Source organism: Stegostoma tigrinum, chromosome 15, assembly GCF_030684315.1.
Source record: "Stegostoma tigrinum isolate sSteTig4 chromosome 15, sSteTig4.hap1, whole genome shotgun sequence".
Taxonomy (NCBI): Eukaryota; Metazoa; Chordata; class Chondrichthyes; order Orectolobiformes; family Stegostomatidae; genus Stegostoma; species Stegostoma tigrinum.
This window is the reverse complement of record NC_081368.1, coordinates 61,064,606-61,082,950: the sequence shown is the minus strand read 5'-3', so window position 1 is coordinate 61,082,950 and position 18,345 is coordinate 61,064,606. Positions and strand designations below refer to the sequence as shown.

Below are 18,345 nucleotides of genomic sequence, written 5' to 3'. Positions count from 1 at the left end.
TGTTAAATATCATGCTAATTGCTTCAGCAGCTTGAAAAGATTGGTTTTAGGATGCATTTAATGAGCTTCATTCTTGCCTTTCAAACGTTCTGTTTCCATGATTTATTCTGTCAGAGTGGTTTGTCTAGAAGGGCTCACACATTGTACTGATACATCCTACTGCTATCATTTGCATTATAATCTTAGCATCAAATCCATTTGTTTTTCAGAATTTCTCGGCGTGGCAGCACTACTGTTGAGCAGATTCTTTTTTTAAAGAAAGGTCACAGTCTCTGTGACTGTTGCCCAATGCTTTGCACGATGCTGCTGCTGCTTCATTCATACAAATGTACAGAAATGATCTGTGGGAAAAGAGCAGCTGGGCCGTCAATACCTCCCCACATGCTCCCAATGGAGCTGGGAGAACTGGTACAAAACAATCACCACCTGCTTACAACAACACCCACCAAACCCACCCTCCCCCTCCGACCTCCTCCCCAAATCATGTCCTCTCCCTGGAGTGTGGGAGATACTCAGCGACCAGTAAGGAGAAAAAGAAGTTCTGTAAAATTCAACTCCAACTCCTTTTCAGACATTCAAAACTATTCCAGGGATCACATGGAATCAGAGGCTTTGTTTGAATTACATGTAAAACTTATGACTTTTTGTTAAAGAAAGCAATTTACTGATTTCAACATGCACCACTCTTCACCAACCTGTGCCCCATTACCACTATCATCCTCCCAGTGGGAGAGCAAAGATATGATTCCCCAGGCGTAAGCTGTTCACAGAAAACTAATGATTTGTCAAAGCATTTTGTCAGTAAATGTACAAAAGTTGTTTGACTGTGGGCTCCATCACAGCTGTGACTGCTTGTGTATTTGCCCACAAAGTTGCAAGCTGGAGTCAATGTCAGCGATCAGGAATGTGAATTCTGATTTGGATCTCCCAGGATTTGTGTAGAAAGGCTCGCATTTATGTAGTACTTTACAGTCAGTTAAGTCCTTTTGAAGATACTGTTTTAGGTAGAATTTGACCAGTCACTTTGCACACGGCTGTTGCAAGAATCTTGCTATGTGACAATGAGCAGGGTCTCCTTTTTTGGTGTGTGATGTTGATGCTTGAAGGATAAGCCTCGGTCAGGACACTGAGCGAACTCCCCTGACATCCTTCTAAAAGTGGACCTCGATTTAATGTCTCATGCAAAGTAGAGCAGCTCTTACAGTACAGCACTTAAATGTCACTTGTGTGGGACGTGATGCCAAACCTGTCTCAGAGAGACAAGTGCTACAGTGGAACCAAGGTTGATGTGGATTGGCCAATCCTAAACCTTAACCCAAATCTGAGACCCTGTACATGTTCTCCAAGGTGAAAAGTGTAATGGACTATGATAGGGAAGAAAACAATACTGAGATATTTTACATCAATATTCTTCATCCTGCACCAGGTAATGCCTTGATCATTCATACCTGGGAAATTTGTTCTACAAGTTCATCAATTTGTTTATAAATGTTACTTTTGTAAGCCTTACTATGGACATGAATGCCCAATTCATTGATTTGTTATGCAATACCAGAGCTATTGAAAAGGATTACTTACTGTCAGATGTTGAGAATATTTCCATTCATGATTATGAAGGCCACACCGTTGATATTTCAACAAAAAGCCCTTTTCAGTGCTAGCGAGTGGTATCTTAGTGTACAGAGTGCAACAGGTTTCTATGGTTCTTCACCACAATGGCAGTGAGGGCAGCAGTAGATTTGACATGATTTGAAGACTCCATTTATCAGAAAGCACAAAGAATGGTATATGCAGCTGATGATGTTGGATAATCTCTGAAAGGCAGCTTGTCTATTTGGCAGACATGCTGACTAGGCAGTACCGCAGGATTGCACTTAATGGTATTGTAACAGGATTTTTGCTCAACCGTCTGTACTTTGTCAGTATGGATATTGTGCAGCATAGGATGGATAATTAAAACTACAGTTTGCGCCATTTAGCAAAATAAATTTGGTGTTGGCGCAACATGCACTTGAACTGGAGGAAGAAAACAATAATAAGAAATTGCAGTTCCTAATTGACTTGTTTGTCTAATTTATTGCGTTGTTGTAGTTTCCGTTGTCACTCTCAATCACTGTATCCAATTGGTAGCTTACCCCTGAGAAGTCACCTGAGGTGAAAAATAACTAAAGATAGGTTGGGGTTATCCCATCTCAGCCTAGTTTGTAAGTGGACTGTCCAGTGTCGGATTTAGTCACACCATCAAACCTGGTTTCAGTCCCTACTTTGTGTCTCGGGTACACGATTCAGAGTGGAAAGGGTCATATCAGGCAGGATTACAACTGCTGCTAACTGATGTCACTTGCTGGGAAGTGTTTTGGTTTGAACGTTGAGTGAGGGCAGGGTTAGACAGCGCACAGATAGCACCTCGACTTTGGAATCTCCATCTTCAAAAGTCTGACTAGGCTGTGGCGAACAGTTGGCAAAGTACATGGCTGCCTTGTCAACAGGAGTTGCAACTTTCCAAAAACTAGGCCAGAACATGATGGAGGTAGTGGGGCAAATTGGATTTTATTCCCTACGAGACTGTAACATTATGAAATTGGAGGGTAATTAATACGTGAAGATAATTATAAGACAGGAATATAATTGAAGGACTGATGCATGAGTGGTTTACTGCTGTTCTGCAGTCCCCTCAATTGTAGCCACTAACGTGCAACCTAGAATAACGATGTGGCTCCTCTTTGTTCCTAATTGCAGCTCTCTGGCAAAGACTGTTCATCACTACTAATCTGTGTATGATGATAAAATGAAGGGTTAACGATCTGTGCTGTCTTTACTGCAGGCTTTGGAGGCTAATTTCAAGTTAGTAATTATAAGGTTTTCCTTTCAATGTATGATATGAATAAAAAGCACTGGTTTGAGTACTGATTTATGCATTGATAGATCACACTGTTCCAAGTGGAGGCTTTTGCTGATTGGCACTGCAACATATTAGCAGCCAGGTGCACTTTATTACTTTTAAAAGTTTGCCCATCTGACCTCTCTATACCTTTGCAAGGCAGTGAGTTTACAAGAAATTTTTTCTACGGAGTAAAAGATTTGTCTCCTGACTGTTTTAATGGAAACCAGAACATAGGATTTTTTTTGCATCATTAGATGTTCTCTGTTACCTCCCTCCCCTCAGTGATTTCCTTCCTTAAATTGTCCTTCTTTGCTGTCACTCCAGGGTCTAGGATAACGTCTGAGATTTTTGGTTTGGAAATCCCAGTTTAGACAGCCACAATTAAATACACTGAATGCATGAATTTCTACATTGTTCCTATGCTGAGGATACTCAGCAATTTTGCTGTTCGAAACACAGATTAAACCAGAAAATTTGAGCTACGTGGCACAATAGTAGAGACATGGTAGTTACCTGCCTGCCATTGCTGGTTGGAATAACTTGAGGTGATGAGCTAAGACCATCAGACAAAGGTTTGAATTATTACATTTCTTGTTGCAAGAATAAATCTTCCTGCCCTACATTGATGCTTAATTGCCAAAATAAATCTGACAATAGCACTGCAAGCTGTTACAGTATCAACAGGCCTTTATATTGTTTTATTGGAATATGTGATATTGATTTTGGATTATTGTGAAATTAAATTCACAATAATCCAAAATAAATTTGATACGGAAAATTTAAAATGCTCATCCTTACGAACAGTGTCCTTCATGGCTTTTGATCTTCCTCATCTCAGTAACCTCATAAAACGTTTAGACTCTGTTTCTCCTCCAGTCAGGCATCTCGTACATTCCCGACTTGCTTTGCTGCATTAGGCCCTGTGCTCTGCCTCAAAATCTACTGCACCAACAAAGTATTTGGTCAACTGCCCTGATGTTTTCTTTGATCTGGAGTTCCTTTGTCTCCAATAATACTCTTGTGAAGTGCCTTGGGATTTTTTTTTCTAATTTATAAGTCCTGTCTAAGTGCTGGACTTGAGCAAATGACCTGCATATTATTGTTGCCCCTAATTCATGAACTGGCATGGGGATAGTCTTTGAGGAAACTGCTTCCCAGAATAAAATTACACTTTTTTACATGTATAGGATTCATCCACTGATCACTGTTTGAGTGCTATATGTTGCAATGCTCAGTTTTTTTGACATAAGTTGAATTAGTTGCGTGCTGACTACTTGTTTTGTGCTGTAAGGATGACAAGGGAACTTGATACATTTGCAGGCTGGCAAATAATGCTCTGAAGTTCTTGGATAATATGATGCAACTTAGGCTGCCTAGGTTCACACTGCATAGAAACATCAATTATACAGGATTTGTGCAGTGTATCTGAGAATAATCTTAAAATACCCTTGGACCTTTCACTAAAGGTATATCTTCTGACCTGGTCTTGTAGAATTATTGGTACCTGTGACCCACATTTGAAGTTTGAATTATTCTGAAGAATGCCATGATTCTCAACACTTTTGGTCCACATCATGGCCTTGTTACTGGAACGTATTGAGCAAAAGCCCATTTGCAGTTCAAGTTAATATTCTGGGGACAAAAGTCAATTGTTTGACTCAACAGTTCTCACTCAGAAATTCACTTGTAGCCATCACTGGTTAGCACCTGTTTTTTTTCACGGAAATCAGCTGCGACATGTGTGTTCAACATTCTTGTATTTTGAATGAAGGAAATTATTATATCTCAAAATGCCGTTGATTGTATTGAGCACAAACTATTCAATGTAACTAATAGATGGGGTTTGGACACAGTGACATCTGGTTATAGATACCCCAAAGTTTCGGAGTGAGAATAATGATCTGTACAACTGATAGTAAGAACTGCCAAAGCTGGAGAATCTGAGACAACAAGGTGCGGAGCTGGATGAACACAGCAGGCCAAGCAGCATCAGAGAAGCAGGAAAGTTTGACATTTCAGGTCTAGACCCTTCTCCAGAAATGTCTAGACCCCCTGCTCCTCTGATCTGTACAAAGTGTTTGCTTTTGTTAATGCAAATGTAAAGCATTCAATTCACCAGTGATTGTTTTCCAAGACTCTGATCTGCCCATATTGATGATGACTGTGAGTGATTGTGACCTTAATTAAGAAAATTGTGAAGCCTATGGTTTACACTACACAGCTAAATTGTAAAAGGACCGCGTGTCCAGACCACCCCAACCCCTCCCCAACCTGTGCACTCTCCAACAGCATGGAAAATTGGAGAAATTTTGTAAGATATTGATGGATTTCTTGATTAAGGTAGCTGTAATGTAGAAGTAGAAAAGCAAATGTTCGGAACTGGTCGGATTGAGATTAATACTGCAATTGGGAAGGGGCAAAACAATCGACAGCAATGCTTAGTTCAAGCACATTGTAACCATATCCACTAGATTTCCTATAATTTCCCATTAGCTATATGTGCTGTAGTTAATACTGTTCTGAGCCTGTCGACAGTAATCCCCTGTCTATAATACATTAATCTTACAAGATTTAAAGAGACTCGTGTCTATTGCATCCTGAGCCATTTTGAAAGCAGTTACATTAAGATAAGAGATAATGGGAACTGCAGATGCTGGAGATTCCAAGATAATAAAATGTGAGGCTGGATGAACACAGCAGGCCAAGCAGCATCTCAGGAGCACAAAAGCTGACGTTTCGGGCCTAGACCCTTCATCAGAGAGATAAAGATAAAGCTACCAGTCTTTTAACAGAGCTTCTTGAAATCTAGCCAATGATTTACATGTGATACAGATGCTAGGCATGAGGGAATATTAAAAGCCAGCATTTGAGCTGTGCTTTTCATGGGGAGAGATGCTGTTTGAGTCTTACTGGAGCAACACTCAGCATAATTCAAAATGATTATCAACTTCACCATTCAACCACTGGAATGAGATAATTGTCATTTGTTTCTTGTACAAATAACTTTGCAAAAAATATGATTCGATAATCTGAAACTGTTTCATTTAAATAAACCTAGTTTTCAAGAGTCAGAATATTTTAGATCAATGAATATATTTATATAGGAATATATATTTTGTTTTAGTGATTAAGAGCATGTTACTTCGGTGAAAGTTTCACTTAAACCTGTTTTAAGTATCTGTAGCACTTATTGTGTATACAAATACAGTTTTTATTGGCATTTTACAATATTAAGTGTGTCACAATGTCCTGTCTTCGCTTTCTATGTTCTGACCTGATCTTGTAGCTGAGGTGTATGTATGAAATAAAACTTGAAAGAACTGCGGATACTGTAAATCAGGAAGAAAAACAAGTAGTTGCTGGAAATGTTCAGCAGGTCTGGCAGCATCTATGAAGAAAAAAAATCAGAGTTAACATTTCAAGCCCAGTGACCCATCCTCAGAATCTGCTGAGCTTTTCCAACAACTTCTGTTTGTGCACGGTATTTGTGTGATTGGTCCAGTAAAGTCCCTGATCAGTTGTAACCTCCAAGATATGGTTTGGGATGGTGGGGATGTCCACGATGATCCATCGTAGTTAGACTGTCACTTACTGGCGTAGGACATTGCTGGCGTTCCTGTGGCAGGATGTTACTTGCAGTTATCATCCCAGTGCTGAATGTTGTCCAGGTTTCAATGAGTGTTTGCACAGACTGCTTCAGTAAGTGAGGAGTCACAAATGGAACTGAACTGTACTTCTGACCTTTATGATGGAGGTTAGGTTGATGTTGGTGAATATGGTTGGTCCTGGGACACTACTCTGAGGAACTCGTGTAGTGATAGACTGGGACTTAGATGATTGACCTTGAACAACCACAGCCATCTTTCTGTGTGTTAGGTATCAGTTCGGCCAATTGAGAGTTTTTTCCCTCTGATTTCCATGACTCCTGGATGGCACAGACTCTGAAAGGATGCCTTGATGTGAAGGGCATTTCACCTTTTGAGTGCTGATCTTTGGTACACGTCTGGATCGAGCCTGTAACAAGGTGTGGAGCTGAGTGACCATGGTGGAATCCAAACTGAACATGAGTGAGCAGGTTGATGACCCCTTCCATCAATTTAATGATTTGAGAGTGAACTGATGGGGGTGCAATTGGTTAAATAGTATATCTCCTGCTGTTTGTGGACGTGATAAACCTAGGCAATTTTCCAGTTGATACCAATACTGTATATGTACTAAAAAACTCTAAATACCAACCTGCTCACATTTGCTGTGTCCTGTGCCTTCAGCCACTTTTTTATTGTCATGTGGAGTGAATCAAATTGGCTGAAGACTGGCATCAGAGATGCTGGGACTTCAGGACAAGGCCAAAATGGATCATCTCTTTGTCACTTCTCGACAGAGATGGCTATGAATGAGTGGCCTATTTTAAAAGCTTACTGAGTTATTTTGTTTTCAGAGAGCTTGTATGCAAAATGTGTAAACGATTGTATCTCATCTAACTGTATGAAAGGTGTAAGGTGAGAAGGAAAGAGAGAAGTATATGTCCATCTGTAAGTAAAAGAATTAATTAGTACAAACGTTCAACATTTTTTGAAAATGCAACGTTATGTTTTGCTTTTTCTTCATTCATTGAGGATGTCGCTGGCTAGGCAGCATTTATTACCCATTCCTAAATGTCCAGAGGGCAGTTAAGAATCATCTATATTGTTGTGAGCCTGGAGTAACATGTAGCTCAGACATGGTAAGGGCAGCAGTTTCTTTCCTTAAAAGACATTAGTGAACCAGATGTTTTTTTCCGACAATCGATTCATAGTCATCATGAGACTCTTAATTCCTGATATTAAAAATCTAATGATGACCATGAATCAATTGTCGGAAAAAACCATCTGGTTCACCAATGTCCTTTAAGGAAGGAAACTGCTATCCCTACCTGGTCCCGCCTACATGTGACTCTGGACCCACAACAATGTGGTTGACTCGCAAACTGCCCTCTGAACAATAAATGCTGCCTAGCCAGTGAAACCTTCATCCAGTGAATTAATAAAGAAAAAAAGTTGTATTTTCAAAAAAAAATTGGAAGTTTGGAGTAACTTATTCTTCTGATGTCAGGTGAACAATGTATATTAAATAATATGCCAATATTCAAAAGATTTCACAAACGATGTGAATCTATGTTGTAGTAGAACCAGTATGACTATAGTTCCTCACAGAAGTTCCCAGAATGATACATGGCTTGATGTTTAACTTGTTTAGTAAGTTAATATGGTTGTCAGTTGCTGAAATCTAATTCCATAAGCTGCAGATGATTTTTAACAGAACACAAGGTTATGAAACAAAAGAGAGTAAAAACAATCTCTCACTCGCTGGTGCTCTCTCACTCGCACTCTCTCGCTCTGTCTCACACCCTCTCGATATAAAACATATTTGTGTATCAGTGCAACTTTAATGCAAACATTAAAACAAAGTTCCAACCTGATTCCTGACACTGCCTGTTACAGAGGTTCTTTTATGTTTCTACTGAACTGATTTCTTCCATTTTGCTATCTTTTGAATTGTAAACAATTTTACAATTCACCCCTAAGTCTCACTTGTTAAAAATCAAAACTTCTTAGCATTAATCCACATCCATTTGCTTCTTTCTGTAAAAACAGTTCAAATTCCAATGATGATTGTATATTTTACACACTTTTATCATGTTGCAATGAGTTCTATTAGAAAAAAAAACTTTACAGCAATGTAGCATATTGTTGGTCATCTTTTGAAGGTTTCTCAGTACTTTCAGTTTGGAATTTTGCAGGTTAGCTAGTGTATTTTGCATTTCTCTGTATTATGATCTCCAGAGAGGTATGTGCTAATAACATGGAATGTTCCAGCGTCATTGTAGATTCCACCACACTTTTACTGTCTGCAACAGTTAGAGATTTTGCGTTAAATTTCAGGTGGTGTGCTTCCAAAGTTGTGCACGCAGGGAATATTATTTCACAGATTGGATACAGGGCATGTGCATAAAAATAGCATCTGTTGAAATACGTTTCTGCTGTAAAAATTCCAGCTCTGAAACAGAATGTGTTCAGGTTCTCTCGCACGTACACACGTAATTGTAACACCTATAGTGGATATGCATTTTATATCTGATAACTGCATGCGTTTAACTACTTTTGTCCACTTTTGCTAGGAAAGTAGAGGATGGTAAGGCCTAATGTGTTTTTCTGCAGTTGGTATGCTGTCCCAAACTGCATCAGGCAGCCAAGAACGGAGTTTGCTAAGTTCGAGTAGCCTCAGCCACTGTTTGAATCATTACTTTTGTTTTTCTGGTTCTTTGCAGAGTGCTGCCAGGGCCGTACCACTAGCAGAGAAGCCTGTATTGCTGCCAAAACACTGAAAGCAATGATTAGTTGGCATTCTCATCTTAGCCTAGAGGAATTGTGAGAAAACATTCATTTAGGTTTGATTGCCCTGTTGTTGCTCATGCAACACGAGGAGTCTATTGTCAATAGCAGTTGCCTTGTCTGTTGATTCTTATTTTAAGATGCTAATTATACTACTTGTTTTGAGCGCACCTTGCTTTTTACTTTAAATTTTAGCAGTTCATCAATCCCAATTTGTTTTCATAATTTTCTGCCCAGTTTGAACCTGGAAGGACTGACGATTGCACGCACACATTTTTGTTTTCCACTACAGGACCTGTTTTGAGGCGTGCTTGTCTTGTAGTGCACCATTCCTTTGGATGACAAATGTTTACCCTATGCTAACCTATTTTGGTGATTCTTTCTGATCCTCAAGTGGAAGCTTCCTGTCAGGATGGAGATGAAACAATGGAAACTATAGAGGCTGCTGAAGCACTGCTTAACATGGAATCTCCAAATGCCATCTTGGATGAAAAAAGAATGTGTGAGTATTAAATACATGCATTACTTTTCATTTCCTTGACACTTGGCACTTACTTTTCTGCACCTTGCCAACTGATGTCATTGTGTGGTGTACATCTGTTCTAACATAATGTAAGTGTAGACTGCACACAGTGTTCCAACTTATGGTCAGAACTTTGGCCTGAAGCCCATTTTCTCACGTTAGATGTATTTGATGAGTTTCCTAAAAGTATCATCTATTTATACAAAGACAATTGCTTGTGCGTTTGACAGATTGAAGGAAAAATACAGTGCCAACTGATTGTTTTTTAAAAAGTGTTCTGCTACAATGAAGTGTACTTTGCATGCTGTGTTTAATAAAAAAATTCCTTGTTGATCTGTCAGCAGTGCTGGCACATCAGTGCCAGACTGTCCGTATGTTCTGTGTGAAAAATAAGTCCTAACATCAATGTCTTGCCAACTAAACCATTACGTTAATTTATTCCCCTCCCCCTCAATCCCTGTTTAGTTCATGGATTTGCACATTCCCTGGATGGAGAAATCACTGGGACTGTTCCTGACATGTCTGTCATGTCAGATAGGAGGGCAGAGGTAATCAACAGGTCTTCCGCTCATGTGACGCATGATGAAGATGATTCTGCGGAGGAGTCACCCAAAAAGAATGCACTTAAACAAAGGAAAAAGAAAGGTGAATTCTAGATTGACAGATACTGTTTTTGAATTAGCTTTATTGTACAGCGAAGAGTTTACAAGTCACCTCATATGTCATGGCACTATTGTCAGTCCAAAAGTACCGAAGTTATCATTCTTGAGTACAAATTCTTTGGGGAAAACAAATCAGAAAATAAATAAATAACAAGTTAGCAAGGAAAGAGGGAAAAGGCGCTCAAGGCCATGTTGCAAGGACACTGGCTGTCCAGACTTATTTTACCTCCAGTTTTGGGAAATAATTGCAAGTATTTAATTAGGCACTTAAGGGTATATCCAGTTTTCTTTTGTCTGGCAATCCCTTCTTGTAGCATTTTGTTTTGCTCTGTGATGGTACAGAACCTTTTGAGTCAATGGGGTATTCTGCATCTGACTAATAAATACCAGTTTTGAGTCAGTGCTTTCCTGACATGTTAAGGAATATACATTTGAGTTGTGTGCCCAACACAATTTTGATTATTGAAATTAAGATAACCTGATAAATACTGATAGGTTTTCCTTCTGTTGTGCGTGTCGTCTGTGTGTACTAATTCCTGTGAAAGTTTAGACTTGTACTGGGAGCAAATTAAAGCCAGGACCAGGTGGCCTTGTGCACCATCAAGGTTATGCTTATTAGTTACTGTCAGTATTGCATTGGTGTGCGCTCAAACACAAGTGCTAGGAATGTGGGAATGGCAATATTACTGTGCATCAGTACATAGTTGGCCTAAGCACAGAATTCTAACCGGATGAGCTACTTCACTTTCAATTCAGTTATAAAAGATTTTCCGCCCCAGAGCTGGAAGATTTCCCGATTGTTTGAACCTCCTTTGAAACATCAGGACTATTTCTACGGTTGATGTTCTGTCAACAGTGAATTTGTATCATTTCTGCAATTTGTATTCATGTTTGCTGTTATCAGTAATAGTCACACTCGCACTAACATGTTAATGTGGCCACAATGATGCTACAGTTTAGATAGGAGCTTTAATCAGGGGAAACATGGATACACACTGATGTGATTTAATTTTCCAGGTCGTAAGATGAAGCCGAGTCGGCCGTCTTCACCTGTCACAGTGCCACACCTTCCAATTAAGAAGAAAAATAAGGATGGAAAAGGTACTGCACGATTAGTGAGACAGCGCAATAGTTGTACAAACATTGTCGTTTACCTTTACGGAGGCTTTTTGCATCATCAGCAAAATGATGATGTGATGACGCTGAGTGATGGGTCTGCTGACAACTCAAAAATAAAGTTTTTTTCTTTTGTCGTGTTTGCCGTTCTTCCACACACCCTTCCCCAACCTTGTAACTGGGCTTTCAGTTTTAAACCTGACAGCCTGCATTTACTGGCGATTTCTGTCAAGCCAGAGAAGAGTGCTAATCGGCCAGCCATTTCAGCGATGATCGTGTGAACAAAGATGTAAGGAATTAAGGTCTAAAAATAATATGTACTCTTCTTGTCTCTTTGAGCATAAAACAAGACCGTACTAACATAGAATTTTTAAATGATGGTCCATTGCCATATTTACTGTATTGTGACTCATCCCTCCTGCATTTGAATATGCACATACTGCATCCTTGATCTGGAAATGATGGCTACTAATACTGGCTAGTCAAAGTTGGGCAGTGGTCCCTTCCTCAGGCTTTCATTATTCACTTGATCTCCACCAAAATAAATGTATTTCTTTTCAAAACAAACTAATTCAATTCTTTGTAATTTGGCCTTTGCTAAAAAGCTGCTATCGGCATGGTACTTGTCGATGGGATTTTGGGTGTTGACTCATACGTTAAATAGCGCTGCACGAGAGCCCTTTGGCCCAATATGACTGTGGTAACATTAGATGACTTGCTGATATTCTCTTGAGCTGCAGCAAGCTGAGGCCTAGGACTTCTGCTCATGGAGGGAGAGAGAGGCAGTGGACATACTGGGGAAGTGCTAGTTTTGTTCCTGTGACGTCAGGCAGATGCATTATTACTGGAAGCCTAGAAGCTACAGTTGCAAGACAAGCAAGTAGTCCTTTTATTAGTGGAAGAAATTTCAGACTCTTTTTTTATGTTTTTTATCAGAATTATGAGGAGTAATTTTAACATACTGGGTTAGAAAGGAATAGGATCTGTTATAATGTTGGCTTTACACCCTGCCGTACACGATTTCAATGAAGAGAGAAAATTCAGTAATCATCAGTTGTCCCTCAAAGCAAGTACAGCCTGTGGCAAAAGATTGCAGTTGGAACTTTTTTGTAGAGGCTGTCGTGCTGCAGTCACCACAAAAAAAATTCTTCCACTCTTACCACTTGCCTTAGGTTTAACAATTTACTTAAATCTTTACCGTTCGTATAAGGTGCCAATAAATGTTTAAACATGTGAAAAAAAAACACAGATCTTGCTCTACCAATTCTGTAGGTTAGAAAAGTAATTTGTTTCAATAGAATTAATTTATTTGATCTTCTCGGACAAATCTCTGATGATGATAGATTAATCAAAAGTTTAACAATGATTTCAGCTTTAGCAAATACAGTGAAACAGATCAACTTAGAAAATAGCAAATGGAAAGTTTCCATGAAGCAACTGTTGTTGGATCAGTCAGGAAGAAAGGTACTTCATTCTTCACAATCTGTTAACATTATGAAAAGTCAATGTTTCACTTTTATCTCCTGTCACATTGTTTATTGTGAAACATTTTATTATTAAACATTTGAATAGCAACATATTCGGCCTCTCTTTCATGATGCTTGGCTTTATCTTTTCTAGGCAACACAATTTATCTCTGGGAGTTCCTGCTGGCTCTCCTTCAAGACAAGAACACTTGTCCAAAGTACATTAAGTGGACTCAGAGGGAGAAGGGAATTTTTAAACTAGTGGACTCGAAGGCTGTATCCAAATTGTGGGGCAAACACAAAAACAAACCTGATATGAACTATGAAACAATGGGCAGAGCTCTTAGGTGAGTAGGGTCCAAACATTCTGCACAAAATGGGGTTACTCCAGCTTTGTTGAATACAACATAAGAATCAATACATTGTATTGTCTTAACATCTTGCAGTCTTTTTAAAACTTATTCTGGTTATCATCAGTAGACTGTAACAAGTTAAATTCTGACTGATGTTTTGTTTCTTCTAGGTATTACTACCAACGAGGGATCTTGGCAAAAGTGGAAGGTCAGCGGCTGGTGTATCAGTTCAAAGAGATGCCAAAGGATCTGGTGGTCATAGATGATGACTCAGCTGAGCACTCTACCTCGAATTTGGTGACTTCGCCTAGCTATGCAGCTACATCGCCGACAAAAAGCAAAAGTGCCATTGTCGGTGTCGCTCAGCTACAAAATACAAACAAAATGACAGCAGTGCCACAGAGCGTCCTGGTGCAGCACATCAAACAAGAAAGCACTTCCTTACTGACTCAGCAAAGCCAGAAGGGAGTAGTACAGCAGGGTCCGTTTTTACAAACCATGCAAGGGCTCCAGAGCAATCAAGTTCTTCAGCACGGATCCCCAGAAGTTTCAAAGGGTGCTTTAACCATAGCATCATCTGGACACCCAATGAGGTAGTGATGAGCTTTATTGCGGTTTTCATGATTTCTAATTTGTGAATGGGTATTGCAGAGAAAGACAAGTGCTCCCATTTTGCACAGGCACTAAATATACTGCTAGCCTGTAACTTGTAAATTATACTCTCCTAAAGTTGTAACTGTAAAAGTATCTTTTGAATGGTTTTTCACAGTCTAATTTTATCTTTCTTTCAGAAATACTCTCAATGTGTATCTGTATCATCTGGGCTAAGGTTAGGGGGACCCAGTTTGTTGACAGAGATGCTGCTGAGCAAGATGTGGACTGAACTTCAGGACTGTAATGCCTGAGTATGTGAAAATCTTCAGTGGCCACCCAAGAAAGTCTGTGATGTGCTTAATGTTGCATTACAATCCCATTGAGAATATTTTCAAACATCTTGAACTGAGGCTTAATTAGCACAATCATTTGGCTAGTAACTGCTAAATTGTTTGGATTTTCTTCCACATCTAGACATTAAGCTATTCATTTCTAAGACAGCTTAGTAAGAGACTGACTGGAACTTTCAACTTCATGGGAATTGAATGAGGAACATTTGACAGGAATCCTGAAATGGAAGCAAGGATCGTCTGAATAGATGTATCCATCTCTTCCTATAATGGACTAGGAAACTAGGGCAAGTCATGGAAGATGAGATGCCTCAGTGTACGGGCAGAGTCAACAATGTTTGAATAATGTGATCTGGTGATGAAGGGAGTTTGTACTGGGTTTTTGGAGTGGTTGGGAAAGGAAGGATAAAATGCCTCTTGTCGTTATTTGCCAAGCTTGTGGAATCTGATTTGGACCTATGTACTTTTTTTCTAAAATAATCATTTAAAAGCTTAATGGAAGAATTTCACTGGTTGGTCTCTGATATCTAATTTGTTGAGCTATAATCTTGCAACTTGTTTTCAAACTGTTTAATTAATGTTTTTCTTTTCCTTGAATCCAGCAGGACAATAAGTGTCCCAGCTCAGGTTCCTATGGTGATGACGTCTGGTGCACATGCAGTCGGTACTCTAATGTTGCAAACCATACCCCTCACCACAGTGCTGTCTGGGACAGACACATTGAACAACTCTCCTTCCAAAGTTATTTTACGTGCCATTCCATGTTCGGAAGGCTCAAAGGAAACAATCACACTTCAGGCCACCTTGTCACCTACAGGTGTAGATGGTTCTGGCTTATCCGAGATCCAGCAAGCCCAAGTAATTGCAACCAGTCTTTCGTTAACTGATGGTGGATTTCAGCCAGTGGTAAACAATTGTGTACAGCCTTCATCTGATACCGTCACACAGCTAGTGACCATCAATAGCAACAGTCAGCCAATGGTTGCCCACCGTCCGGGCAGCGTAATTGCCACGGTGCTTAAACCACCGGAACCCATTCTGGACACTCCCGAATTCCAGGCTTCAATCACAAGTGCAGATGCCACCAGCCCTAGTGTCAAAATGCCAGAATTGGAAAAGGAGCTGGGACCTACTTCAGGTGACGAGCCTAACTACCAGCATCTCCAAACTGTGATGCTGAGCAGTACGAATGGTATTGCAACATCTGTCATAAAGGTTGAAGGAATGGACAAAGACTTTGAAAGTGCTATGGAAGATTCTGAGAACCTCAACTGTTCATTGTCTCACAGTCCAAACTGTGCTCTGACCCCTGTAGTGAAACTAGAAGCCAATGAAGATTGTTCGGTGCTGAATCTACCACAAGACCATAGACATGATCAGGATAAAACTCTTGTGGATACCAATCTTCATGACACCATGCCATATCTGAAACTGGAAAATGCCCAAATGTTTTCACATGCAGCAAGTATGCTTAACTATCCCAGTAACATGGTTCCCAGTTCAAGTGCCATATCCACTTCTGTAGTGGTTAAAACAGAACCAAAAAATTTGTAATTACTGTAGAAAAAAAATCTTTGTATCTTTCACATATGTTGGGTCCTTGTTTGTCCTGTTATAATCATTCTGGCAGATTGTAAATAAGCAGTTAGTGATTTATAATCTAAGTCAGAATATTTAATACTGTATCTAGGCTACCATTCAATTACAATTTGCAATAATGTCATTTTACATCCATGTGTCAACATCTGTAAAATAATCAAGGGACATCCAGGCTGCAATAATTTTGTCAAATTTTGATGAAAAATCAAAATTTCACACTCTGCTTCTTCTGAAGCCCACTTTTCCTGCTGCCTTTTGTTGTACTAGAAATAATTAAGATTGGTCTTGAGCTAAATCTGTTTTTACCCAAGTGCCACAGAGGTGAATCCTGAGGTAAAAGTTGTAAATGTTAAGTTGAACTGCTGAAATGCAAAGGTAGGTTGTCTTCAAACCTGACGAGCATGGAGCTGGTAACTAGTGGAGCATTGCACTGGCAGGTCATTGGTTGGGTTATTGCATCCTGCATGGATTTCAGAGGTATCACAAATTCAAGTTGAACTGAGAGTTGAGATTGCACTTGGTGTGTTAAGGCGAATGCAATTCAGTTTCATTCTGTTTGCTTTGACACAGATTTCAATCATTGGAGATGTGCCCAGAATTGAATGAGCCATAAATCCCAAATATTTTCCCATAGCCTTCTATTTGGTGTGTTGAGTCACTGGTACTTTATTCCTATTTGTGAGCTTTTTTCCCCCAAATTCCCCTGACCCTGGATAAGTAGCATTCAAATCCAACTTCAAAAGCATAATCTGGGCTAGTCCTCATACGACTAAACCTTTTAGACAATATATCCTATTTATATTTTGTACCTTTGCAGAAAACCTATTTAAGGAACTTTTAGATTTCTTGCCTGCAATTTGATGTAAACCAGATTTAGAAAATAATATTGAATGTAATTTTAGGTCACCATAAACATGGTGCTAACAAACCACAAGATGAAAATTTTATATCTGAATTGTTAATGCCTTGTAGGTTCATTGCAGAATGATATATTTTTCATATATGTAATATGAAGAAAATTCTTCAGGAAAAATGTGAACTGGGATATTTTATAAATGGTGGGATTATTTTCCAAACAAAAATATTGTAAATATTTATCTTTGATATTACAAAAAAGGCTACAGTTGCTGAGGTGTATTATTTCCTCTTGTGCTCTGCTTTGTTTTTGACAAAATTCTTTTTGTGTTGTAAGTGGGGATTTGCTTTAGTTCTGTTTTCATTCAGGCCAATGTGGATATGGCAGACTCTTAAAGAAAAATGTCATGTGGTAGTGAGATTTCTTTAAAAGAAATAAAAACCTTTTTATTTTACAAATTATATAATTAGACTGGTGATTTTTTTTTTAAGAAAATAATTTTAATGTAAAGAGAACCACTGAATTCCCTAAGGAAGTTTTAGTCAAAACTCAGAATTAATTCCTGCTGCCTTACTGTCACTTCAGTGATTGGGTGCAGTGGTAGGTGTAAGAGACTGCTGCTTACAGTTACAGAATGGAGGGAAAATTTTGACAACATTTAGCTTCTTTTATTCTGCTGTTCAGCAGAAGCATGAAAGTCAAGTAATCTAAAGAGGAGACAGGAAACATGCTAAAATATATGTACCAGCCTATAACCTTTAAAATAAATTGTATTGCTCAGGCTTTGTGCCTTCAAGGACTAGTATCTGCAGTTTAATCAGTAACCAAGTGGTGATCCTGGTCCGGAGCATGCCTAACTCCAAAGCCACGTGACATACTCTGATCGAGTTGCAATTGTGTGAAATTTGATGTTAGCGTTGAATCAACTCACTCACTGTTCAACATCCTTACACTCCCCAGTTGACTTCCTATGCAATCTTGTACCTGAATTTATGATTAAATATCCATTTTGATCCAGTATCTTTGATGCATTAATCTAGGATTGGTGTGGACAGGGTGGGCAATGGTCTCCTTGACCAATCACATTGAAAAATCCTTTAGGGGCAAGATAATTCTAAACAATTAGAACATTGAATTCAACATTCATTCAAAGAAAGTCCCATCTGGTTTTCCCATCAAGGAGAGAGAAAAGATTTTAAAACTGAAGGAACGTTGTTGCATACTTGTAAAAGTTAATGCTCTGTGCCAGACAAGTTGTTCAGCTGTAATTAATACTTACCACAGTGTTAAAATGCAATTAAATTTGAACAGACGTGGTCTAACATTTTCTGGTCTTTTAGAGGGCTTGTAAATAATATTCCATGCTCTTTGTATTTTGGTGCTGAATCTCTTGGCAAGATAATAAAACTTCTGGAGGAGCACCTCGGAATTCAAATCCTCGTTGCTCCATTTAACTGTCTGTATGTGTTCACTGGAATTTGCTGTCTGATTAATACTTTAACAACAGTGAATGCTGATCAGCTCACCATTGCTTTTAACACCCGTTTCTGGGCCAGAGTTTGCCTCTCTGA

General features: G+C 39.1%; 1 protein-coding gene across 11 annotated transcripts in view; it reads left to right on the top strand.

The window, feature by feature from the left end:
- Nucleotides 1-18,096, top strand: part of elf1 (E74-like ETS transcription factor 1) — a 263,652-nt gene extending 245,556 nt beyond the window's left edge. For 8 of the 11 annotated variants that reach the window (XM_048544400.2, XM_059651490.1, XM_059651489.1 and 5 more), the window contains 6 exons: nt 9,650-9,757; nt 10,244-10,423; nt 11,458-11,541; nt 13,177-13,369; nt 13,546-13,968; nt 14,922-18,095. In XM_048544400.2, the coding sequence (XP_048400357.1) occupies nt 9,650-9,757; nt 10,244-10,423; nt 11,458-11,541; nt 13,177-13,369; nt 13,546-13,968; nt 14,922-15,873 (1,940 nt within the window). In that variant the 3' untranslated portion in view covers nt 15,874-18,095. Of the gene's footprint in view, nt 1-9,649; nt 9,758-10,243; nt 10,424-11,457; nt 11,542-13,176; nt 13,370-13,545; nt 13,969-14,921 lie in introns of all 11 variants that reach the window. The other 3 variants (XM_048544404.2, XM_048544405.2, XM_048544403.2) reach the window with 2 other exon arrangements.
- Nucleotides 18,097-18,345: the final 249 nt, after the last annotated feature.